The sequence below is a fragment of the Emys orbicularis genome, chromosome 14 (genome assembly GCF_028017835.1).
Source record: "Emys orbicularis isolate rEmyOrb1 chromosome 14, rEmyOrb1.hap1, whole genome shotgun sequence".
Taxonomy (NCBI): Eukaryota; Metazoa; Chordata; order Testudines; family Emydidae; genus Emys; species Emys orbicularis.
The window spans coordinates 1202416-1224468 of record NC_088696.1 but is presented as its reverse complement, the minus strand read 5'-3'; the positions used below and the strand labels follow the sequence as shown (position 1 = coordinate 1224468).

Below are 22053 nucleotides of genomic sequence, written 5' to 3'. Positions count from 1 at the left end.
TGTGGGGTGAGTTTGAGGCACTGGCAGCTAGAAAAACACCTGAAAAATGTGATCTGGTAGTCATTGAGAGATAATAAACAGATCTCCACAATGCTATTTTTAAAGTCACTTTTCTGAGTAGAAGTGCATTTAAGGCTGGAAAAAATGATTTATGGAGAAAGATGGAAAGAATTAAGTATATTTAACTTGCCAAAATTAATGAACTGAAGGGTGGTGGTTCCAATCCGCAAGCATTTCAAGAGTGTAAACACCAAGGAAGGGAGAGCAGTTATTTAGAATGGGGACACAGAGGTGCAACTGGGAGCTATGGATTCAAAATATGCTAAAAAAAATTTTAGACTGAATATCAGGAAATATGTCCTATCAGAGTGATTTATTAGACTGTAGAAAAGCTTGCCAGGGAAATGTGGAAAGCCCCATTGACTGTGTCAATTAAAATTGCCCTGGAGAACATACCACAAGGAATTCTGCACTAAAAAGGAAATGGACAAGATTAGCTAATAAACCTTTTCCATGTCTAGAGTGAAATCCTCGCCCCACTGACCTTTTTTTTTTTTTTTTTTTTTTTTTTTTTAAGTTTTGCTATTGACTTTAATGGGGCTGGGTTTTCACCATTAGCTCTATGGTATCAGGCTTTCATTCTATCCCATGGTGTCGTCTCATAAAATAACTTCATAGTATATTCAAATAATAAGTTTATATTTTCCTGTTCATGCAGTTTAAGTTACTGGACTGTTGTAGGTTTCTTTGAGTTAATGAAATACCTGAGAAACCTCTGTTTAGCCTCCTTCCCCACTTGTTGGTTGTGGACTTGTGTGTTCCAAACTCCATGGATCCACTCAGATGGAGTAGCCAAATTTACATAAGTGCATTGAAAATGCATTTTTCACTGCAGTTTTGCAACCACAACAATGAAATATACAAAATTCTATTCACTTCCTGATTTTGGCCAGTCCATTTCCCATGATATTCTGAAGGTATTTTTTATTATTATTTTAATAGGGTGCTAAGCCTTGTTTTGAACGATACGGAGAAAATCTTGCTCCTCACTGCGATAACACAATATATTCCCAACATTGTATTCAAATTTTCTTTTGCACACATCTGTAGCTGTACCCCCCTCCCCCAGTCTGTATGCAGAGCGATTTCAATGGACAGTGGGCCTCTGGAAAGAAGACAACAGAATTTAAAATTGTGTGCTTAATCTCATGATACCAAAGATAATGTGATCTAGATGGGTAGCTAATACAATTCAATTTGAAATATGTTCTTTCCTTTCAGCTAGAAACAGAAGCTTGTGTACTGTGTATTCTCTTAAAGATGTATATTCATACGAATTCAGTGTCACTTGTTAAAGGGAAATTAGATCTGGGGTATTTCCTCTGGGATATGGAGGAGACCACGGGCGACATCTTTCTTGGCGCTGCAAGAAAACAGTGTGCTGTGCATGAAATTTGTGGCAGCACATGTAGAGATGTTGTAGGAATATGGTACAGTATGTGCGGCATACTGTTGCAGTTAATCATACCTATTTGTCCTATGTCAATAGGGTCTGTTGAATATTCTAATTTATGACCAAAGTTACTGGCCCTGTTGTTACCACTTAGATCAGAGGACCTGAATGTGTATTGTGACGAATCCTCCAAGGTCAGTAGAAGGCAGTGTGATGAATCTGCTATGGGTGAATCTCCTGCTGCTCTTCTGGCTCTTGACTGGAGGAGGATAGCTTGGGTAGGAGGAAAAGGTTCCATGGTAGTTGGAATCCTGAGACAGCAGTAGAGGTTCCGAGTGGCTGCTCAGGGTGATTTAGCTGAGGTTTCTGAAGGTGCTTGTGTCCTGTTGGTTTAAGAATAACAGGGTTCCAAGAACTCGGGGTCACCCAATGAAATTAACAGGCAGCAGGTTTAAAACAAACAAAAGGAAGTATTTCTTCACACAACGCACAGTCCACCTGTGGAACTCCTTGCCAGAGGATGGTGTGAAGGCCAAGACTATAACAGGGTTCAAAAAAGAACTAGATATCTTCATGGAGGATAGGTCCATCAATGGCTATTGGCAGGGATGGTGTCCCTAGCCTCTGTTTGCCAGAAGCTGGGAATGAGCGACAGGGGATGGATCACTTGATGATTCCCTGTTCTGTTCATTCTCTCTGGGGCACCTGGCATTGGCCATTGTTGGAAGACAGGATACTGGGCTAGATGGACCTTTGGTCTGACCCAGTACGGCTGTTCTTATGTTAGTGTAAATAGACTAGTTCTTCTTTGAGTGGTTGCAGATATGAATTCCATTCAGGTCTGCTTGTGCCAATGGCACCAGACTTGGAGACTTTTTTCCCACAGCAGTACCCGTGTGTGTGGGGGGGTGGGGGGGGGGTGGCACATGTACCTTCATCTCCTTATGGCCACTCCTAAGGTAATATAAGGGCAGTGGCGCCCCAACCTTCCCTCAGATCCTTCTTACTGCCAGTGACCTTAGTCAGAGCTCCCCATGTGCGAGTCTCCTCCTCATGCTTATTTTCTCTGTGTCACACTCATATCTCTGGGACTTCTTTTGTAACAAGTGTAATAGTACCCATGGTCTAGTATAATTTCTAGCTAGTTAGTTTTTATAGTAATTTGTAGTGCTGAGCCCCATGTGGCATGCAGCATTCTCTGGGCTCCAAACATTGTCCATTGTGTGGGGTCTCTATCCCCAACATTGACCCCCATGCTCGCTGCTTGCTGTGTGTAGGTGAAGGTCACAGTAAGGAGAGATGTAACATCTGTTGATCCTTCAAAAAGGGAATGCAGATTGCAAGAGACCTTAATCTGTTGGGATAGTTTATGAAGCTTGTATTGGCACTGGGACCCACTTCAGCCAGCAGGACTAGCTGCCCTTAACCCTCTTCCACATTGTTGGTGGTAGCGAACAGACCCCTGGACTCTGATTCTTCCCTGAAAAGGGAAAGCTGTTGATCTGCATCCCCTGAGGTACCTTGGAAGAGGATCCCAAAACCAGATTGGGGACGTTCAAAATCAAGGAGAGATTCATCATCCTCTTCATCAAAGATGGACTCACAAGATTCAGGTCAAAGGCCTGGGATAGAGCTGGGCTGTCAACCTGTGTCATCAGTTTTGTTTTTGTGCAGGTCACGGTCCAGGTTCAATGACTGATGGAGACCGGGTCTCATGTAAATGTTCCCTCCAATCCCTCTATTTCCACAAGTCATTCACAAACTGAAACAGGAAAATGTCAAGTTTATCCTCATTGCACAGGCCCAGCCGAGGCAGTGCTGGTTTTTAGATTTCTTCAACCTTTCAGTTCATCCTCCTCACACTCTGTCTCTTCTCCCAGACTTCCTCTTGCAACTGAACAGTCGAATACTGCATCCAGACTCAGGCAACCTCCACCTCAGAGTTTGGCATCTGGATGGCTAGACCAAGAAAAAGAGCATACTCTGCAGTGGTTAAGGAGATCCTCCTCAATAATGGAAAGCAACCAGTGATATCTGCTTATCTGACCAAGTGGAAACGGTCTTCCATCTCGTCAACTAGTTGTGGGATACAACCTTCGGCAGCAAAGATCCAAGACATCCCAGAGTATCTTTGACACTTGAAGTAACCAGGCCTGTCTTTGAGTTCCATGAGAATGCACTTGCAGAGATCTTAGCTATCCACCCTCCAGTCCAGGGATGATTGGTATTTTCCAATCCTGTGATTCTTAGATTTCTTAAAGGTGTGACTTGTCTCTTCCCCCCCATCAAGGACTTGGTGTCCCCTTGGGACCTCAGTATCATACTAGAAGCCCTTACGGGCCCACCATTTGAGTCTATGGCAACTTGTTCTTGGCTTCCCCTAAGTCAAAAGATTGCTTTCCTTATAGCCATAACATTGGCTAGGAGAACATTTGAGCTGCAAGCATTGATGGTGGGTCCTCCTTATACGATGTTCTTCAAAGTAGCTTACAACCATACCTGAAGTTTTTATCTTGGACCAGCTTTTCATTTAAACCAGGCAATATATTTCCTGATCTTCTTCCCAAACCTGCATGCTAGCAGAGACTAGGAATGTCTATGTGACTTAGAAATCAGGAGAGTGCTGGCTTTTTATCTGGACAGGTCCAAGTCCTTCAGTCTCCTTGCCTTTTTGTGTCCTATGTAGATCACATGAACGGCTTGACAGTGTCAGAACAAACTATCTCTCACTGGACCACCTCCTGCGTTACAATGCCATATGATGTAGCCAATATTCCTTCTCTTCAAAGACTTACCCCATTCTACAAGGGCCCAGGCTCCATCAATTGCTTTCCTCAAGGATGCTTCCATTCTGGACATCTGTAGGGCTGCTATTTGGTCCTCAGTACATACATTTGCTCAGCACATTGCAGTCACAATGGCCTCTGGGTCGGATGTGAACTTTGGCAAAGTTGTATTTTAATCATTATTCAAGTAGACTCTGAACCCACCTCCAAACAGTACTGCTTGGGAGTCATCTGAGTGGAGTACACATCTGCAATCACTCAAAGAATTTGAAATGGTTACGTACCTGTTCTGTAACTTGTTCTTTGAGATGTGGGTGCAGACATGTATTCCACAATCCACCCTCCATCCTCTCTCCAATGGAGTCTTAAGCCACTCACTCCAGTGCAAAGGAACTGAGGGGCATTGGGTGATGCTATCCTTATATTGCCTTGGAAGGGGCCATGAGGAGGCATAGGGCATGAGATCCATGAGGAGGTGTAGGGCACGTGTCACACTGCTGTGGGGGGAAAAGTCTCCAACTAGTGCATTCGGCACAAATGCACCTGAGTGCAATACATGTCTGAACCCACTTCCCAAAGAACAACAGTTACAGAAAAGGTAAGTAACCGTTTTTATACCATACCTGATTCTGTGACATCAATTTCTCTCCAATAGTGGAAATAGAACCTAGTTCAAGGCCCCATTATTGAGTATTGCTTTGCTGAGGAGCAACAGTACCATTACAAAGAGCTAGGCTTGTGGAATATTCAGGTTCTGAGCTAAACCTAGAAAAGTTAAGAAATTCATAATTACTTCTTAAATATGACGTGGGGGGAGAAGCATGGGGGAGCTTAGTTATACATCCTTTCTTTATAGGTTATGTCTATGGAATAGAGTTACCAAGGTTAATATAACTGACCTCTGTATTTTCAGTAACATAAGGAGAATATAAGGTCTTTCATGCTATATGGCATCACATACTTTTTTAAAGGCATGCATTACATAAAACAACTGCAACTGGCTTCTACACAGCTTCAGTACCAGCCTTTGTCTTTGTTGTTTACCAGGAACCACATGCTGCCTGGATCTCTCTAAAGCATACAGAGACATCCAGTGACTGAATAATATATGGCAAATAAACATATAATTAAATATGTAGGTAACAACACAACTGGCATTCATCTATCCTTTTTAAAGCTTCAGGTGGAAACCTGTTCTAGGTCATATTTTCAGTAGCATTAAGGTATCTCTGGATTTGGTCATTGCTCCACATAAACAAAGTTTAAAAAACAGTTATCTGTCATTAAACAACAGGCTGAAGAAATGGAGGTTTTATCTCTGAAGAAAACAGTAAAGCAGTCAATACAGAAAAATAGCTAAATACACAAGCCACGTGTCTGAATTAATCTCTATGTGGTGGAGATGAGGAATTGTTTTCTGAATGTCAACTTTTATACGATGAGCCCTTTTATAAAAGGTTAGGCTTTCCCACCACAGTAATCCTTCCTACACTTGATGAGAGGGATATGGGACTTAAAAGGCTAGGAATCCAGATAGTAGCGTTTCCCAAATAACAGCAGTTTCTTGTGAAGTTAAGTGGTGTACTGCCCATTTGGATAAAAAGAGAAATGGAAAGAAATCTCAAACTTGCTTCAACCCTTCCCCAAACAGGAGATATTACCTACGGATCAAGACTGAACCCTTTATGATGTCATCAGGGCAGTCCAGATTTCATAAGGGTATTTTATAAGTGGGAACTATGGAGGACTGCATTAGAAGAAAATGGCTTACGAATCAGCTGACAAATGGTGAAATACATGCAATGCTTGTTTGAGAGGGACAACAAGAAGTCAATAAAACTAGGTGGCAGAGGGTTAAAGACCATGTGACAGTTTAAATACTTCAGTTCAGTGTTGAGCTATGATGGGAATGTGGATGCGCATGTTAGGAGCTGCATGAAGAGCTCTTGGTGTAAGTGGAGGGAGTTGACAGGAATTCTCTGCAATAAGAATATGACAAGTAAACTAAAGAGCAAAGTATGTAAGATCGTGATTAGGCCAGCCATGACATACAGGTTGGAATGCTGGCCAATGAGAAAAAGAGAAGAACAACTACTTCACACTGCCAAAATGAGAATGCTCATTGGATGCTGGGTAAGACGAGAGCTGATAGGCTACACAATGGAATAGTATGAATAATAGTGCTCCCAGAATAGCTGAAGGAGTATCAACTGAGATGACTGGGTCATGTGAAACAATGAGATGTGGGATATATTGGTCAGAGAGTACAAAAGCTAGTAGTCACAGGACAAAGGCCTAGAAAAAAGGTGATTTGAGACACTAAAGACATGAAGGTTGATGGCTGCTTGGAAGATGCACTTGACAAGAATGCTTGGAGGCGAAGAGCAAGAGCCGCCAAACCTGATTGAAGGGTGTGATGCTATATGATTGAAATATGACCATGTATATAATTGATATTGCCACTGTTAGACAATTGCAACAAATCTTGTACAAAGTATATCATAGAATCATAGAATATCAGGGTTGGAAGGGACCTCAGGAGGTCATCTAGTCCAACCCCCTGCTCAAAGCAGGACCAATCCCCAACTAAGTCAAAATCATGTAATGTGTCAATGGAAAAGTTATTTGCTAAAGATGATTATCCTATTTATATGCATGTATCGTTTTGTATCTGAAGTGATGAATATTGGCTATATATCCGTATCACCATTGTGTTTGTTCCTGGGGTAACACCCACAAGGTAGTTTACATCCAGTCTAACAGCATACTGTGAATGGACTATTCAAGTTGATGGCCCATCAAAGACACTTTCACTCTCACAGTGGGCCATGGAAGAAACTCATTCCGCCCAGATGGCTCTTCCTGCAGATGCTTTAGCCTCCAAGTGGCCAATGGCTGCCCCTGTGAGTCAGTAAGCCATGTAAAGCATGTGACATGCTCATGTGACCCTAAACTCCATATTGCACCAGTAATTTTCCACAAACTGTGCTGTGGGCTTTTGTTTGGTACAATAAAATTCCAGGCACATGGCAGAGAGTATAAAAGACCCTGTAAACATCTTCATGGTGCCTCTTTTCTGCTCTGATTCTCTGGACTGTGGACTTGCATCTAAAAGGAGCATTGTGATCTGTGCACTGAGGAGCTTCCAATCTTTTGGAAGTTACCAGAGACTTTACAAGCCAGCAGTCTGAAACATCACTGCTACAAACCTGATATAAGAACTTTGCAATGATTATATGTGTGGCTGGTCTCTTGGGATCAGAAGAACCCTTTGTTTGATTGATGAAATTGGTTTTCAATAACCACTCATCATAGAGTCTAGTGTCTGGATGGTGAAATAAGGGTTGTGATGCCTAACGAGACTGCATTTTTGACTTCTTGTTAACCAATGTGGTGAGACAGAAGTTTACTTTTGTTACTGGCCTGGTATAATCTAATGATAGGGCAAACTCACCCTACACTGTTGGTTAATCTATTTCTCAGCAGTTTGTCCTGAATCTGGCATTCTCAGCTGTTGAACCACTGAGGCACGGTGACAAAGGGATAAGGCAAAGAACATTTCATAAGTGGGAAGCAGCCTAGAAGCTGAAATAGGCACTTTTGGCAGCAATATAACAAAAAATCCTCTTTTGAAATTTGAAATGTTGTCAGTGTTGAAATTCTGTGTCAATAAAGCAAAGTAGTTTACTGGTGAGAGAAAATGTAAACTATTTATAAACCTTACAGGGTTCAAAATTAATTGTATTGACTAAAGAAAAGGGACCTGCACCTCATTACAGACAGCTCAATAAAGAACTTTGCTTAATGTGCAGCTGTAGTCAAACAAGATGCTGGGATGCATGAGGAATGGAATGGAGAATAACAGAGAACGGTATAAAGCCTTATATATAAATCAGTGCAGTCGCCTCATCTGGATAGCGTGTGTAGTTTTGGTCAACGCATTGCAAAAAAGATATTGCAGAATGAGAGGATGTTCAGAGAAGAGCACCAAGAAGGGTCAAGGGCCTGGGAATAATTCTGATATGAAGAAAAATTGATAAGATTGGGATTGTTTCAGTAAGGCAATAAATAAGAGGGGACCTGATAAAAGTACATAAAACAATGATTGGTCTGGAGAAGGGAGATTGGGAGCTTCTGTTTTCTCTGTCTCCTGACACAAAAACAAGGGGACATTCAATTAGGTTAAAAAGTGCTGAATTCAAAACCAATAGAAAGAAATACTTTTTACACAACATGTAATTAGACTATGAAATTCATTGTCATGGGAAGTCATTTAGGGCAAGAATTTAGCAAAATTCCAAAAAGGATTGGAAATGTATATGGACATTGAGATGATCTAGAGTTGTTATAATTAATGCTAAAATTCAGATAGTTATTAAAGCTCATGCTTCAGGGTTTAAGCCAATCTATCTATTAGAGACCACAGCGAGACCTAATGCAGGGGGCAGATTATTCTACATTTGTCTACTACGGTTTTCTTGCACCTTCCCGTGATGGGCTACTGGATTAGATGGTTCTTGGATCTGATCCAGTATAGTAATTCCTGCGTTCTTATCATTTGAGACTTCATTTCATATCTATGGCTGTCCGAGTAACAACAAGGCATTTCTAACTATAGTATCACAAATATTTGTGGGTTTTTTAATTGCAGTTTCTAGCCTTAATCAAGCAGTTTCTAGCCTTAATCAAATGTATTCCATACTAAGTGTGAACAAGATTACGAATGGTAGACTATGTTCAAATGTTCTTAAGTGTACTAATTTGTACCTTTGGCATGCTGTCTTTTATGAAGATTAGTGGAATGGTTTATGACAAGAATTTCCTTTATAGATAGCTGCCATGGGAGTTGCTATTTTAAAGGGAAATTATCCACATTTTTCTCAACTTGCATCTATGAAAAAGGCCATGGTTAGATAAACTGTGTAATGAATTTTTCAAAGTGTTTAATGCTAGTTATTTCATTGAGTGGATTGTTTGTCCATAACTTAATTGGTGAAAACCCTTCTATCACCCTTCAGCAGGCCTGAACAGCCAATGCAATTCCAGAGGGGCTTGATGCCAGTCCAAGTCTCCTGACCACTCCCATGTAGCTCTGCATTGTATAGCGTGGACAGCACAGATGTTGAGCTCCTGGCTTCCCATTCCAGTGTTTTCCTTAGCTAAGGCTCTCACAAGAAGTGGGTGCCCCTATGTGGTACAGTGCTGTGAACCAACAGCTAAGCTAGCACTCTGATCACTTAAACACCAATTAATTCGCCTGGGTGGACCTGACTCTCCCTAATTGGCAGATTAGAATGGGCTGGGGAGGATTTAAGAGGTAATTAGCTCATTAGTGCAGAGGGTAGAGGGCTGCACAGGAAGGAAATGCTGGGAGAGAGGCAGGCTAGCGATCTGAGGAGGAACTGATGTTGTAAATTCTGTGGTGGATGGATCAGTAAAGGTGGTGGGAGGACAATGTAAGTAAACTAAACGGTGGTGTTTATCAGTTGAAAGTCTCCAAACACTCTGTGTAAACAGAGAAGAAGACAGGAGCAAGACCTTGCCCTGTAACAGCCTAAGAGAGGAGAAACTGAAGAAGACTAAAAGAGAAAAACAAACGTGTAACTTTAGTAGCAAGTCAGTGCATCCTAGACATTCTCTGTTTCAGCCTTATTTGCAAAACCTGAACCATCCTCTGCAATGGACCCTGAAGTAGAACCTCTTCCCCCACTCCAGCTTTTCCACAGCTTCATCTTCTGCTCTTAAAGGATATCTGCCTTAGCAATCCAAGTGACCAAGGGCCACGTGTGCTGAGCTAATGCCAATGCTAAGTATTTTCCTTTCTTCCAGATCTCAAAGCTCTCAGCAAAAGCATGTCAGTGCCAGAGGCTTCCATCACCAACCTCCTTCCCAAAAGCTAGCTGCAACAAAAGCACAAATGTTTGTTTTTAAGGCTCTTTGTTTACCCAGTCAGGGTTAAACTGGCTTCAATCCCTGAGGTTCTGCTGATGTGTCATAACATCGGAAGACACCTGCTTTGAAAGTCCTGGTTCAGAGATCCACCATAACAGCGTTTCCCAAACTCTGGTACACATACCCTGGTGCTGAACTGTGGAGTTTGTAAGTAATCTAATTGCTATGGTAGTTGCTGCTGGGGCACCAAGAGGTACACAGGCAAAACTGGATTAGCACCAAAAAACCCTGCATTTTCACTGGACTCTCTTGTTCCAGTGTTTTGGATTTTTTTCCTTTAATGATGTAGCCAGAGGGCCAAGTCACTGCAGTAGCCAAATCAGGCTGGAAGGTCAAACGAGCCAACATGAATGAGGGGAAACTGAGGCAGAAGCTAGCCCAAAGCCAGACCAGATTGACAGCACTGCTACGGTGCCTTAGAAAAACCACAGTGAGCACAATGTTTCACCATAGTACTTCCTGTTAGGTTTCTATGAAGCTTTCCTTGACCAGTGCAGACACAGCCTAACCATGTCATAAACTGGTGTACAAAGCTGTTAATTTGGCTGGTTTCTGCACTGTTTATTCCTAAATCTTAAATTACAAACTGTGGGACTGGCCCATTTAGATACCTAGTGATTTTCAGTTTGGAAGAGGGGTCCTTTTCTTCATAGCTACTAGAACAATACTCGTTCTTTATGTTTCCGCCAGGCCTCCCAGTACCCCTGTCGAAAGTTGGATATCTAGTACTTCAGTCCAAACTTCATTACATGATCGTGCAAACCTCTTTTTAGAGTATCAGGACAGATCACTGCTTCTTATTACCACCTCTTTTTAAAAGACTCAGTCTCTAGTTGGTGCACCTAGCAAGTCTGTATAAGCATGTGTTCCTGTCACAGTTATCCTCGTTCTTCCGTCCCTAGTCCCTTCGTATGTCTCTCAAACTTGTGGTTGTGTCTTGTCTTTAGTTTGTAAGCTATTTGTGGCTGGGACTGTCTCATACTATGTGTGTGTATATAGCACCTAATACAAGATGACCCTGGTCTGGTTGGGGCATTTGCATGTGACTTCATATAGATATTCATGATAATTTACAGCTGAGCTACTTTTTGCCTTTACAGATGAAGGTGAGGCTTCTCCAGTCCTACGTAATGGACCTGAGTGACCAGAATAGTGTCTTAGTTCAGACGATGGAAGAGCTGGAGAGAGAGTCTGAGTGGAAGGTGGCTACACTAGAGGCAGAGCTTCAGGTACTGTTTGCTGTACATGGATGTACCAAAGAAAGTGTGTGTTGTGCTCTTCGGGGGTCATTACCCTCTGTTTGCAGAGCATTCTGTAAACCTGACTAAAAATGCCTATGGGACTACTTATCTCCTTCTCTTTTACTGCTACAGTATATGTGTGTGTTATGAGAAACTTCCTTTCTAGGCCTGATCTTTGATGAGTTAATTACAGTTCCTTGGTTGGACCTACTTTTCCTTTTAATCCTCACCCCAATCCTGCTCCAGTTATTTTTCATACTGTATGTGTAACAAAATATGAGAACGGGGTCTGGTTTGGGGGGGGGAAGGTTTATGCTTTTAACCATTTTCAACATTTCATATATTTTTGGGGTGTATATGGTCATCCCAGGTTTTCCATGCTAAAATATAAAATGCAGATGACACCAAACTGGGAGAGATTGCAAGCACTTTGGAGGACTAGAATTAGAATTCAAAAAGACTTGACAAATTGGAGAATTGGTCTGAAATCAACAAGATGAAATTCAATAAAGATAAATGCTAAGTACTTAACTTAGGAAGGAAAAATAAAATGCACCACTACAAAATGGGGAATAACTAGCTAGGCGGTAGCAGTGCTTAAAAGGATCTGGGGGTTATAGTGGGGCACAAATTGAATATGAGTCAACAATGTGATGGAGTGGTGAAAAACGCTAATCATTCTGGGGTGTAATAAGAGGAGTGTTGTATGTAAGACTCAGGAGGGAATTGTCCTGTTCTACTTGGCAGTCATGAGGCCTCAGCTGGGCGCTGCACTTTAGGAAGGATGAGGACAAAGAGGAGAGAATCCAAAGGAGAGCAACAAAAACGATAAATGGTTTAGAAAACCTGATCTATGAGGAAAGGTTAAAAACAACTGAGGATGTTTGTCTTGAGAAAAGAAGACTGAGTGGGGACCTGATAAGTCTTAAAATGCATTAAAGGCTGTTATAAAGAGGACAGGGATCAGTTGGTCTCCTTGTCCACTAAAGATGGGACAAGCAGTAATGGGCTTAATCCACAGCAAGTGAGACTTGTTAGATATTAGCAAAAACTTTCTAACTGGAAGGATAGTTATATTCTGGAATAGTCTTCTAGGGGTGATTGTGGAATATCCGTCATTGGAGATTAAGAACAGATTGGACAAACACCTGACAGGGATGGTTTAGGTTTACTTGGCTCTGCCTCAGCGCAGGGGGTGGGATATGATGACCTCTTGAGGTCCTTTCAAGGCCTATATTTTTATTATTTTATGTCTATAAACTCTGTGGTTGCTGACATAGAACAGAGTCTAACCCAGAAGTTGATGACAATATCTCATAGCTATTGGATCAGTGGTAACTTGTCTAACTCAAACCTGTAAGTTTGTGTTACTCAGACTGAGGCTCACGAGTGACAGTGGCTCTTTAATGTGTCTCCTATGGCTCTTTGCAGCACATGATATTAAAACACTGTGTAATTTAATTGTTAATCAATCAGGATGCTTTTATTATGTTATTAACCAATTGTAGTTGATAAAATAATAATACTTGGTCAATCCTTTTGCTGAGAGAATTTTATTTCTATATATATAATATTAAATTAAACAATGGATTCACAGTTCTGTGGATCTTTTGGGTAATATTGATCACAAATTTGGCTCCTGAACCACTGAGGTCTAAGTGTCACTGCTTTACGTGATGTTTTTGGGGTCCCTGCAGATTGAGCCTTGGTGATAGGGAGCTGTGAAGAGAGATGAGGTTGGTGGACAGTGCCAGCTGTGACTAACTTCTGGTCAAACCTTTTAGCAAGACAGCAGCTGATAGGCGTAGATAGAGAGAAGCAGAATGTAGGCCTTCACAATATGATAGGAAGACTTCATACTTATATAGAGCTTGCACTCCAAGATCTTAAAGTGCTTTCCAAAGTTGGGTCGGTGGAGTTACTGCATTTTACAGATGGGGAAATGTAGGCAAAAAGATTAAATACATTTTCCAATGTCACACCTTGGGACAATGGCAGAGGCAGGAATAGAACATGGATTGGTTTTAATCACAAGACAAAAGTTGTCTCTCTGTAATGGCCTGAACATATTTGGGATTGATAGCTGGACAAAAGCAATACTAAACCATTTTTTTTTTTAAACAGTGGGCTGTGAATAGCTAAGATGGGTGTCTTGATGACTAAATAGGCAGATATCATAAGAATGTATGGAAGGGATTAATCTATTTTGAGCTGCCTGCAAGCAAATGAGTGCTGTAGTGAGTAAAGTATTTAGGGATGCAGTTTCATTAGAATCTAGGAATTAAGACTAGCACAATATTTCTTCATACATTAGAAAAACTAAATACTAGTCAAGAGGTCCCTTTATCGTGTGTATGGCCTTGTAAAGGGATGAGCCACCCTTTGCACTCCCAGATGGCCAGGTGTGGTACTGCAGATATGCCTCGCCATACTTCATCCCAAGTGGTTGTCAGCAAGTGGTGCTTCTCAGATGTGGGCATTGAGAAATCAAACACTCTAATTAACATAAGTATGTCTCCATTTAATGAAGCCACATGAAAGGAGCATTTGGAAAACAGTTTAAAGGCCCTTACCTCAGAACTCCCCAAAGCAGCAGGGAGCCTCCTTGATTATATGCAAGTGGTTCTTATTGTGGCTCCGAACAAGGTAGTACATTCCTTGCCAGGCCCCATCACAATCATTAATGTATTTATCTGCACAGCACCTCTCTGAGGTAGAACAATGCTTTTATAGCTGGGAACTGAGACAAAGGACAAGGACTTGCCAAAGATCACCTGGGGAGTCTGTGGTAGAAGAGGGAATTGAACCCAGCTCGCCAAACTCAAAGGCTTATTGCCCTGATCACTGGGCCACTCTTCCTGATAAATTAGTCTAAAGGAACAGTCACAGGACTTTACTCTGAGACTTTTACTGCTCCCTTTGGAAATATTCTGTCATCCCTTTCATAATCTGAGATGGCCTCATCCAGTGGGCATTTCAGTTGCTCATTAATAGTGGCACACAAAGGCTACTAGTTGCATCGGCTCATAGTTATTATCCATTAAGAAAAACAGGAACAATTCTGAGTTTGGTATCATTAAAAGAAGGAATTTCCTTTCCTTTCTGAGTCTGTGTACATTTTTAAATGCTACCTGAAGGAGCAGAATCCTTTGTGCTTGGTGAATCAGATGCATTTACCTTGGCCTGATTTTTAATTATCAGTCCCCAGCCTTCTGGTGAGAGAAGCAAAGGAGTGATCTCTCTCTCCTGACATCCATCTCCACCCTCTGACAAACAGAGGCTAGGGACACCATTCCTTACCCATCCTGGTTAATAGCCATTAATGGACTTAACCTCCATGAATTTATCCAGTTCTCTTTTAAACGCTGTTATAGTCCTAGCCTTCACAACCTTCTCAGGCAAGGAGTTCCACAAGTTGACTGTGCGCTGTGTGAAGATGATTTGTTTTAAACCTGCTGCCCATTAATTTCATTTGGTGGCCCCTAGTTCTTGTATTATGGGAATAAGTAAATAACTTTTCCTTATCCACTTTCTCCACATCACTCATGATTTTATATAGCTCTATCATATCCCACCTTAGTCTCCTTAGTCAATTACAGACCGGTAAGTCTAACGTCGGTACCGGGCAAATTAGTTGAAACAATAGTAAAGAACAAAATTGTCAGACACATAGAAAAACATAAACTCTTGAGCAATAGTCAACATGGTTTCTGTAAAGGGAAATCGTGTCTTACTAATCTATTAGAGTTCTTTGAAGGGGTCAACAAACATGTGGACAAGGGGGATCCGGTGGACATAGTGTACTTAGATTTCCAGAAAGCCTTTGACAAGGTCCCTCACCAAAGGCTCTTACGTAAATTAAGCTGTCATGGGATAAAAGGGAAGGTCCTTTCATGGATTGAGAACTGGTTAAAGGACAGGGAACAAAGGGTAGGAATTAATGGTAAATTCTCAGAATGGAGAGGGGTAACTAGTGGTGTTCCCCAAGGGTCAGTCCTAGGACCTATCCTATTCAATTTATTCATAAATGATCTGGAGAAAGGGGTAAACAGTGAGGTGGCAAAGTTTGCAGATGATACTAAACTACTCAAGATAGTTAAGACCAAAGCAGATTGTGAAGAACTTCAAAAAGATCTCACAAAACTAAGTGATTGGGCAACAAAATGGCAAATGAAATTTAATATGGATAAATGTAAAGTAATGCACATTGGAAAAAATAACCCCAACTATACATACAACATGATGGGGGCTAATTTAGCTACAACGAGTCAGGAAAAAGATCTTGGCGTCATCGTGGATAGTTCTCTAAAGATGTCCACGCAGTGTGCAGAGGCGGTCAAAAAATCAAACAGGATGTTAGGAATCATTAAAAAGGGGATAGAGAATAAGACTGAGAATATATTATTGCCCTTATATAAATCCATGGTTCGCCCACATCTCGAATACTGTGTACAGATGTGGTCTCCTCACCTCAAAAAAGATATTCTAGCACTAGAAAAGGTTCAGAAAAGAGCAACTAAAATGATTAAGGGTTTAGAGAGGGTCCCATATGAGGAAAGATTAAAGAGGCTAGGACTCTTCAGTTTGGAAAAGAGAAGACTAAGGGGGGACATGATAGAGGTATATAAAATCATGAGTGATGTTGAGAAAGTGGATAAGGAAAAGTTATTTACTTATTCCCATAATACAAGAACTAGGGGTCACCAAAAGAAATTAATAGGCAGCAGGTTTAAAACAAATAAAAGGAAGTTCTTCTTCACGCAGCGCACAGTCAACTTGTGGAACTCCTTACCTGAGGAGGTTGTGAAGGCTAGGACTATAACAATGTTTAAAAGGGGACTGGATAAATTCATGGTGGCTAAGTCCATAAATGGCTATTAGCCAGGATGGGTAAGAATGGTGTCCCTAGCCTCTGTTCGTCAGAGGATGGAGATGGATGGCAGGAGAGAGATCACTTGATCATTGCCTGTTAGGTTCACTCCCTCTGAGGCACCTGGCATTGGCCACTGTCGGTAGACAGATACTGGGCTAGATGGACCTTTGGTCTGACCCAGTACGGCCTTTCTTATGTTCTTATGTTATGTCCTCTTTTCCAAGATGAAAAGTCCTAGCCTCTTTAATCTCTCCTCATATGGGACCCGTTCCAAACCCCATATCATTTTAGTTGCCCTTCTCTGAACTTTTTCTAGTGCCAGTATATCTTTTTTGAGATGAGACCACCACATCTGTACGCAGTATTCAAGATGTGGGCGTACCATCGATTTATATAAGGGCAATAATATATTCTCCGTTTTATTCTCTATCCCCTTTTTAATGATTCCTAGCATCCTGTTTGCTTTTTTGACCGCTGCTGCACACTGCATGGACATCTTCAGAGATCTATCCACGATGACTCCAAGATCTTTTTCCTGATTCGTTGTAGCTAAATTAGCCCCCATCATATTGTATGTATAGTTGGGGTTATTTTTTCCAATGTGCATTACTTTACATTTATCCACATTAAATTTTATTTGCCATTTTGTTGCCCAATCACTTAGTTTTGTGAGATCTTTTTGAAGTTCTTCACAGTCTTCCTTGGTTTTAACTATCTTGAGCAGTTTAGTATCCTCTGCAAACTTTGCCACCTCACTTTTTACCTCTTTCTCCAGATCATTTATAAATAAGTTGAATAGGATTGGTCCTAGGACAGACCCTTGGGGAACACCACTAGTTACCCCTCTCCATTCTGAGAATTTACCATTTATTCCTACCCTTTGTTCCCTGTCTTTTAACCAGTTCTCAATCCATGAAAGGATCTTCCCTTTTATCCCATGACAACTTAATTTACGTAAGAGCCTTTGGTGAGGGACCTTGTCAAAGGCTTTCTGGAAATCTAAGTACACTATGTCCACTGGATCCCCCTTGTCCACATGTTTGTTGACCCCTTCAAAGAACTCTAATAGATTAGTAAGACACGATTTCCCTTTACAGGAATAAATTACAGTATACTAGTATACTCTTTTGCATTCTCCCCATGCTCTCAGAATGTGGAGATGTTAAACTTTGATAGAATAGTGCAATTTTATATTTTTCAGTCATCTACTTAAAAGGTTCATTGTTTTTTAATTAAACTGCGAGGGGAAAAGAGGAGATATTAAAAGGTGCAGTACCGTAAAGGGGATAGGTTTTCACTGTTCCTGCGTGAGCAGAGACACCCCAATAAAGCAAGATGGAGTGCAGCAACAAGTCCTGTGCCTCCCCCCCTCCATTGTGGTGACTGTGACAGTAATTGGAGTTAATTTGTGTGGCTTCTCAAATTAAAGACTTCATGTTTTATCGTCCTTATTCTTCCAATCTCCTCTTTCCTATGGTTGAGTGCAGCCTGCACAAGTTGATGTGATAATGAGATGAACCTGTTTAGAGGAGTAAGGCTGGCCCAACTTGTGATTTCCACTCCTCCTCATCATGCTGCCTGTAGAATGACTCCCTGTGGTCAGAGCATCTTTCTTTCTTTCTCTCCCCCCCCCCCTTTTTTTTTTTCCTGTGAAAACTCAGCTCTCATCTGTTGGGATGGTGACTTTCTTGGCATGTAATCAGTGTTTGTTCCCTTCTTATGTAGATGTTTCACAGCCTTTTTCTTCACCAATGTAAAGTCCATTGTCCATTTAGTTGTTGTGTGTCCAGTTTACTCCATGCACCCCCAACTACCAAATTCCTCAGGCCAGTGGGGCTGTAGTGACACCTGCTGCACAGTGCTGGGAGTGACTAACACCTGCAAGTTTTCTGCAGTGCTGTCTGCCTGTACCCAGGGCTCCGGTTCTTGTGTTGCATTCTGCAAGTGATTGAAGCTTGGAGTAAAAATAGTGTGAGAATGTTTCTTTGGAATAACTTACAAGTTTTTTTTTGTTTGTTTTTTTTTAATCAGAAATATTGCAAAGCTGGACTAAAAGACTCTTACTTGAAAAAAGGGCCTGGAGATGAGTTTGTTCCTGAATCTGACTCGGTTCATAAGTTTAGTACATGTCAACTTTCTGTGCTCTGTTGTAAGGCACCTCTCCATTGCTTCTTGGTCCACATTTGTAGGGTATTACGGTGCACACCTTAACAGAAGTAACACCATCCACCATGAACATTCGTATCAGCTGTTCTCACCCACACTGGCAGATGAAATCCTCTTGAGGGGAAGGTGGAGCTCCTGTCACTTTGTCTGTGTCAGCCACTTTTGGCTTCCCTGTGGACTGAGCCCAAGTCTGATGGTGTTCAGAGAAATGCAAGATACTAGAGGAAGGCTTTAATGGAAGCCATGATAGTTATCAGGGAGAGGTTGTGAGAGAACAAAGAGGTGAAAGGAGAAAAAAGTATGGGACCTTTTGTTTATCTTATTTGGTTTGTAAGTTTTTTGTGGGAGGGAATGTCTTCTGTTCTTATTCTGAGTGTATGTCCCAGGCACAATGGGGCTGCAAGCCCTCCATGCATTACCAGAATTCAAACACATCATAATAATGGGCAGTTGGAGAGAAGAAAGCACCTTTGGACAACACAAAAAATTCAGTCTATTTGTGGTATAGAAATAGCATAAATTGCCATAGTAACAAAACAGTGTTTACATTACCTCAGTGGTAGGTGCCTTAAAAGTTCCTAAGAGAGATTCTTTCCGACTGATTCACAAGCCATGAGGTGATGTCTGCCAGCTCAATGTTATGTTCTATCTAAGTCAGCCTTACAAAGGCAGCGGCGTGTTTTTAACTCTAAGGGACTGCAGGATGTCTTTCTCTGGGACAATAAATAGTTTTGGAGTTGAATATTGTCGCCAGCAATTAAGTGCCCAGGAGGGAAGGCATTAGCCGAAAATCATCATAGACTGGCTAATCATCAGGCTTCCAAACTGTCCTCTCTTGAGATGAATTTAAAATAGAGCAGAGGCAACATGGAGCTCAAAGGGAAATAGGCTCCAGGAGGAAGGGAATGGACGGGAGCGGCTGCTGTGTAAGGGTGCAACACTCAATAATGACCTCTCCGACCACAGGCTGAATGTGGGATCTTTCCTATAACTACTACTGTGTGGCAGGAGCAGGTTACTGACTGGCTTCCTAGCTGTGCTATTGGTAGCTGTGTAGATCAGAAGAAAAATGGGCTCGAGTTATCAAAAAGCCACCTACCAAAAAAACAAATCCAACAAACTGGGGAAAGCACCTGCTTTTATGGAATTAAAATAAAACCTGGAATGGGAAAGGAAAAGCATGAAAGAATTAGTGACAAGATATCATGTACAGCTGTGGCAATGATGATTTTATTGGTATTGTGGGAGGGAGGGGGAAGCTGGGAGATGGCAAAAACACAATTTGTCCTAAAATTGAATTTCTCTGATAAGGAATTTCAGAAGCGCTGCCTCATTCATTCAGTGGCCAAATAATCATATGCGCTTTAATAATCTTTATTTTACAGGAGTATGTTGCCAGGGTAACAGAGCATAAGCAGGAGAATAGCACCTTGCAGATCACAAAGGCAAATCTACAGAAAGAAATTTCAGTGAGTTTCTCTCTCTCTCGGTCTCCCCCCTTTGCAGTGTAATGACAACTCTTATTTTTCATGCACTGGTTTAATAATCTTATTGAAAGATCCTTTCCCTGTTTTTCTTATTCTTGTCTGCCTGAGCACAGACAATGACAGATACTTGGAATTCTCAAGCCCACTGGGCTAAGCAAACGAACAGTTGTAAGATGGTTAGCATTTTTATGTAATTACTTTTTATTGCTGTTTTACCCCCATTTCTGTTCCTTCCCAGCTAGTTGCAGCTTCCTTTTCTCTCTGGCCCAATCAGGGAATAGTAAGGGTTGGGGGAGAGGTTAGTAATTGATTGCATTAATCGGAAATTATTAGCTGAGCATGTTTTCAGGGGTGGGGAGTGGGTCACAGAAGCAGATCTTTTAAGAAGGGGCAAATTGAATTATGGCCAATGAAATAATGAAGCCTCCAGGCCGTAAGTTGTAGAAAGGACAGTCTCTTTCACGTATACGCTAGCATTATTCATAATGGGCTCTGCTCTCTGGCTGAAAAGCAATGCGTGGCCTTACTGACATCCAGCAGACTTGGACAGCTCGATTAGTTGGTCTGGGAAATTGGTTGATTAGAAATTTATTAAAAATGAAAATTCCTGAAGCTCTTTAGTGATATCTGTAAGTCTGGCAGTGGGGCATTACTACCAATCCTTTGCCTGGATGGAGTTTATGACAGGTCTATGGCTTATAAATATTTTCGCTGTCATTCTCTTTGCCAAAGGCCATAGCCTCAGAAAGAGAGTGTGGGAAAAGCAGTAATTTTAGACTGCAGAACTGGCAAAAAAAGAAACCGTTGTGAAATTAAATACAAAAATTGCATTCAAATGATGGTAAAGGTCTGACTGCAACCCACAAGTGCCAAGAAATAAGAACTAAGACTGTCACTTACATTCAGCTGTCGGTTATGTGCTGTTCACACAGTCCTTAGTCAGACACTGAGGAACAGTGGACAAACTGAATTTGTCTTCAGTATACTGACATGCCAAGCCTCAGGAAGAAAAATTTTAAGGACAAAGTTGCAACCTTACTATGAATATTGTGGGTTTTGTGGGTGGAAATCAGGCTGTTAATGTAGTTTTAATAAAGGTTTTTATATATTTCCCTTTTTTTCAAGACTGGTACATATTTTCAATGCAAGGAACATCCCAGGTTCACAGTGGGTCCATGGATACTAGAACAAAGTACAGTAATATTTAGCACGAAATACTCCATGGTAAGTCTATAAAAGCTGGTTAATATTGTTACTGTTTCTCACTAAGTAACAATATTAGCCAGCCTTTATATACTTACCATGGAGTATTTCCTACTAAATATTACTGTGCTTTGTGCCAGTATCCATGGCATTGCCATGGTGTTGAGATCATGCTGCTCTTCTGCAGGGGTGTAGTAGTAGAATGCTTGGGAGCAGAAGCTGATGGGGTACAGGGCAGTCACACACCACAGGTGGCAAAAATAATTCCTTGTAATGCTACAGGCAGGATGATGTTGAAATTAGATAACTGACACCCATATTCTGTTCATTCAGTGTATTTTCTGTGCCTCATTGTTAGCAGAATAGGAGTTAGAAGTACTAACAGTCTTGTGAAAGGCGAAGAGTGCTCTTGTGAAAAAGGTTGAAATACACTGTTGATAAACCAGAAAAGGCTTAATCATTTGGTAAACAATTTTTATTCATTAGAAAAAGAACATTTGCGCAGATATCTTAACTAAGTCTTAGGCCAGTGCCATTTGAAATAGGCAAGAAAAGGCACTTAAAAACGCTTGACAGCTTATTATGCACTTCAGAGACGCAATATGATACTGCCTTTGTTGGAAAAAATTATATGAAAACAAAATTCTGTGTGAGATAAGTAGGTGACTGTCAGATTTTAACTTCAGGGCCATTGTAAAACATGTTTTCTTCAAAATATTAAGAGGAATTAGATGAATTAAAGGAGTACTCTTTTTACAAAATTATATATTTCCCAACTGAGAACGTCTGTAGTCTAGAGATTTGTTTTGTGTGTTTTTTTGTTTTAAATCTTTAGCAATCCCTAGAAATTGCTGGCTGTAACCATGCTGTCTGCAACACAAAGGTCCGAACC

General features: G+C 41.2%; 1 protein-coding gene across 1 annotated transcript in view; it reads left to right on the top strand.

Moving 5' to 3' along the window:
- Positions 1-22053, top strand: part of PMFBP1 (polyamine modulated factor 1 binding protein 1) — a 353820-nt gene that overhangs the window by 100835 nt on the left and 230932 nt on the right. Inside the window, exon 3 of the mRNA XM_065416399.1 lies at positions 11292-11420. Coding sequence (XP_065272471.1) covers positions 11292-11420 — 129 coding nt within the window. The remainder of the gene's footprint in view (positions 1-11291; positions 11421-22053) is intronic.